Source organism: Crocodylus porosus, unplaced genomic scaffold, assembly GCF_001723895.1.
Source record: "Crocodylus porosus isolate Cpor-Errol unplaced genomic scaffold, CroPor_comp1, whole genome shotgun sequence".
In the NCBI taxonomy this organism is placed as follows: Eukaryota; Metazoa; Chordata; order Crocodylia; family Crocodylidae; genus Crocodylus; species Crocodylus porosus.
In genome coordinates, this window is record NW_017728943.1 from 113,044,244 (window position 1) to 113,049,024 (window position 4,781).

Below are 4,781 nucleotides of genomic sequence, written 5' to 3' on the forward strand. Positions count from 1 at the left end.
AAAAAGCCCTGCTGAAGCACCCAATCTATACAGACACTGTGGAGCTGGGCTGAAATAAAGCACAGGAGGGTGAGGGGAGTTCTTAATGTCTGTAAGCAGCCATGATTTCCACAAAGAGCTGTCATTATGTCTAAACTTAGATAAATACATTTTTAAAAGTGCTCATCTTCCCTTCCCATCCTTCCTATTTCTATTCGGAATGTAGTAATAGAATATTTAATAAAGACAAAATGGGACACACCAGCCTAGGAAAAGCTTCTAAACACTGTGATTTCTTTATGTTATATTTAAAACAAGTTTTAAATTAATAGATTCCTAAAACATGACACAGATAAGCCTCATAAACTGGGCACATCTACACATGATGCTACATCACTGTAGCAATGTGCTATGGTGACATAGTACCAGTGGGCACAAACAGCGATGCTGCAGCTACAACAACAGAGTAACGTGCTCCCTCAGTATAGTGCGTCCCTATGGCAACGTAGGGGCTAGAAATAACTCTGCCACTGACATGGCACAATAACAGCTGTTATTGTGCTGCCATTTAGTACTTACAAGAAGTAGTACTAAATGACAGCGCAGTAACAATGGTGACGTAGGGACACGTGTAGATGTGCCCACAGTATTGCAACCATCCCAGACTGTGACGAGCAGCAATATCCTATACGTATAAATATTTTAGTAAATCAAAATGACATGTGACAGGAAAAGGATATTTAAAAAGGAGCCAAAAACATCTTAAATGCATAAAAATAAAAATTATGGAAGCTTAAAGGGCCTGAGCCTGGAACCCTGATTCCCACGAGTCACTGGAATTTTCTGAGTATAGGAAGAAATATGGTTAGATCCGGAGTTTGACTTGACGTCAGTTTCAAGTGCATGAATGCACTCAGCTACTCTTACAGTCTTATTTTTTTTAAAAAGGAATGCAAGATGTAATAGCCACTGCAGTTTACAAGACAGCTTAAATATACATCTGCCTCAATTTTTCCATGTAGTGTTACAAACACACCTGGTGCTCTTAAAATACAAGTTGGATTACTTTGTCCACATGGCAATATTTTGTTCTTCTCTTGGCAGTGGTGTGTACTAGAGAATTTTGCTTTTAGAACAGCTGTTATGAATACTCGGAAGACAAATTGCAGTGGTGGTTCTTAACATGGCCCAAAAAGGTCCTGTGGACATACCGAACTCTTGAAATTGAAGTGGATTAAAATCAGAGTACAATCCCTTCGTAAATGGGTCTCTGTATATAAGCCAGCATAATGGCATGTCCTATATGGTCTGTCAGTTTTCCTGGTTTATGTGGGTCTGCCACAGCAAAGGGAGACATAATTTAGAGGAGAAAACTGATTGTGAAATCACAAAACCTAAAAGACTCAGGGACAGGTGGAGTATCTGGAAATAGCTTCTTTAAATGTTACTGGAAATTGGCAGCTTCTCTTTAAAGACAAAGCTCCAGTGTGGTGGGAACAGTGGGAAATATCTTCTTAAAACATCATGAGGAGCAACATTCTAGTAAATGCTTGGAAGTTCTGCACCTCACTCTTCCAGCACAGACTGGAAAAGGATAATTGCTAATAAATCTCACACAGCAATACTATGTGTTGCTGTTTAGTTGTGGCTGAAAGAGCAGATTGATCCATATGCTGAAATGTAAAGCAGACTCTTTCACACACATTCAACACATCAGCAAAAGCAACTTTCTACAACACAGAGCAACTGTTAACAAAATGCCAGCTTAGAAAAAAGATCCAAAGCTTAAAAGAATCTGTGTGCTAAAATAGGACATTTTATCCTGTGTGTTTTTACAGAACACACATACATTCCCCCCCAAACACATAGATAGAAAGACAGCAGTACTGTTTCCCTCTGAAGTTTGAACATTTTAATCTATATATTTTGACTAATTTTAATTTGGTGAAGAGTCTGAAGTATCCTGCCCCCTATATAATTGCACACTACTCGTTATATAACATTCGGGTTATATATTTTTGGTGCAAGAGAATTTGAATGTTTGTACTTGTATTAGTCATTAAATTAACTGCTTGGCAAAATCCATTTTATGAACACCTTAAAATAGGTGTTTAAGCCTATTATGCTACTGGCCACTAAAAAAAATTCAAACAAACCCTGAATGTTGCTCCTCAAAAGGAGAAGCAGGAAAGATTATGGTTTCTCAGAACCCAATGGAAAACATGTCATTCTCCACCTCCAATTCAAGTGAGTAAGAGAAAAGGAAGAAGAGGCACTTCAATTTTTAGTGGGCATTGTACATCGCAGCTAGAACAAGTTGCATAAAAGTGTGAACAGATTAGGCTGCATGTATTCCTCTAAAAATAAGTAAGGGAGCAGTTTTAAATCAACATATAGTCAACACTACTCCAAGATGGTACTAAACTGCGAAAGCCCCCTTGTTTTCTAAGGATGTGCTTTTACAAGACATTTGCTAGTGTAAAAAAAAAAAAAGTGTTTGGGTTTTGTAGCACACTTTTTCAAGCATTTCCATTTTTTTCCTTCAGTTTTAACTCTGTAAACAGAAATACAAAGCAGGATGTCCTTCCTTGGGAGATGGGAAAAAAAATAAAAATTGCTTTCATTTCTACTAAACGAGTTCATCCATGTGAATTCAATCACTATCTGACTCTTCTTTGTACTTGGCTCTAATGGCTTGGCCATTCTGGAGCGGCATTTCTTCATAGTCACTCCTGTTAAACAAACCATTGTAAACATCCTGAAAAAACAGCTAGTTTTCAAGCATTAACTATACAAGGAAAGTTCTACAATAATTTACTGCAAATACAAGATGATTTTTGGGTACAGAACAATAAAGAATGCCTTTTCTGTTTAGCATGTGAACAATACACACTTCTGTCTGCCAAAGCATTCCTCAAGGTATGCTTCCACTGCAATGCCCCTGGAACCCTAGTGGGCTGCTGGTAATGTCTACTCAGGGGCAAGGCAGCAACTATCACTACCAAATAGAAGCCAGGCCTGCACACACGCATACAAATCCTTACACCTAAAGCAGTGTAACAGTTAATCCATACAGAAAACACACTTAGGTTATGGTTATACCACCTTATCCTCATTTTGCCTGACAACTGCTGCTGTGGTGCATTTGACCAAGACTAAGCCCTCAAGGATAGAGAGCACCTAGGTGCCAGTGCAGCACCTAGCCCAGTGGGGCTCTGTCCTACTTGAGCTTCTCGGTGCTACTGCTTCACATCTGAACACATCTAGCAGTTTTTCTGGGTTTTATTAACACCTTTTGACAAATGTTGGGTACTTAGAATGCCAACTGCTGCACAGGAGAACAATGCTTATTTTAAGTACAGCCCAGCTTCCAATGCTTTCCCACTTGCTTCCTGCTATCCTTCCTGACTTCAGCACCAGAACTGTCTGTTCCCTCTTGTCACTAGGTTTCTCTGTTGCAAACCCCACCCACTCGCATTCCCCTACTATAACCTGCTGTTGTCTTCATCCTTACCTTTAGAGGCAGGGAATGTACCTATTTGTATCAGTGTCAATGAACATGTTTTTGGATGCCAGATAAGAAAAAACAAAACAGGAAGTCTCATTGTGTTTATATTCTGGAAGGAAGCCATTCAAAAATGCAAGAATCAAGCTACAATTCTCTTTTTTTGCATTCAGCGTGTTTGGATTTTGCTATGAACAACCCGAGGTTTTCAAACATTTTGAGTAAAAGGCATTCCATACCCCAGCCACCCCCTGGATATTTCCTGCTATCACTGCTTACCCATAAATCACATCATCATCTGAATCATTCAGCATAGAAAAGGCAGGATTGTCTTTCAATTGTGACTCTGTAAAATAAAAAAGGGTTTCATTTAACCCAAAACATGCATTACTGACTGGCTTTAAACTTTTACATTAGACCCCAGCTTTTATCCACAGCTCAACCAGAAAACTTAACAGTTACCAAGACATTTATAACTGGGAGCCACACAGAGAAAAGGAGCTGGAATCTATCATTTAAATTCCGCATTGCCTTTCTACAGCATGCCAGCATTCACAAGAGCTGAGAAGTTGACACCCTTCCCACAGCCATCAGAGTATGGGTATTCTTCATATTGCATCATAGCAACATTATTTCCTCCCTGCACAGCTTCCCAGTGCAGTATTCTGAAATACCAGGTATAAATGATGTGAAATCAAAAAGAACCTAGGTGGAAAGTACAGACAGGCTCTTTGTGATGCTCAACTCCTTTCCAAAATTTAGGATGAAGGTACTAGCATCTAAAACTATTTAATTACCACATACATAGAGGTTAACAGCTTAATAAAAGGTATTTTTCACTGTCATGGAAGGTAGTAAAAGGAATTGAAGCAACTATGGTGAAATGGAAGATGTACACTTCCCACTGGTTATTCAGGACACAATTCTCTCTTGGTTTCTGTATAAAGGCTTGTAGATAAATATATCTTTGATGCAAGTTGGTAAAACTGCTGAACCTATCACGGAAGCCAAGCAGTAAAGCGATAGAGTAAGGTCTGGGGGAGAAGGGGGCAAGGGAGAAAGAAAAAAAAAAAAAAAATAATAATCACGCTTTGAGAACAAAATAAAGGAAAATAAGGAAAGAAAAATCAGCCCATTTGATTTTGGGTTTTTTAGCATGGAAAAAATCAGAGCTCCCCTTGCCCCCTTCACTGACCAGGACACATCCAGCTGCAGCTGCACCCCTCTCCCCCTGCTTTGTGGTGCTGAGCAACCCTGATATGCTGGTGCCCTGCCCATGCCATTGCCCCCCACTCCC

General features: G+C 39.5%; 1 protein-coding gene across 1 annotated transcript in view; it reads right to left on the reverse strand.

Moving 5' to 3' along the window:
* Positions 1–913: 913 nt before the first annotated feature.
* TMEM181 (transmembrane protein 181) overlaps positions 914–4,781 on the reverse strand; it is a gene marked incomplete at its 5' end in the record, with an annotated part of 72,766 nt that continues 68,898 nt past the window's right edge. Inside the window, 2 exons of the mRNA XM_019548624.1 lie at positions 914–2,711; positions 3,764–3,830. Coding sequence (XP_019404169.1) covers positions 2,633–2,711; positions 3,764–3,830 — 146 coding nt within the window. The remainder of the gene's footprint in view (positions 2,712–3,763; positions 3,831–4,781) is intronic.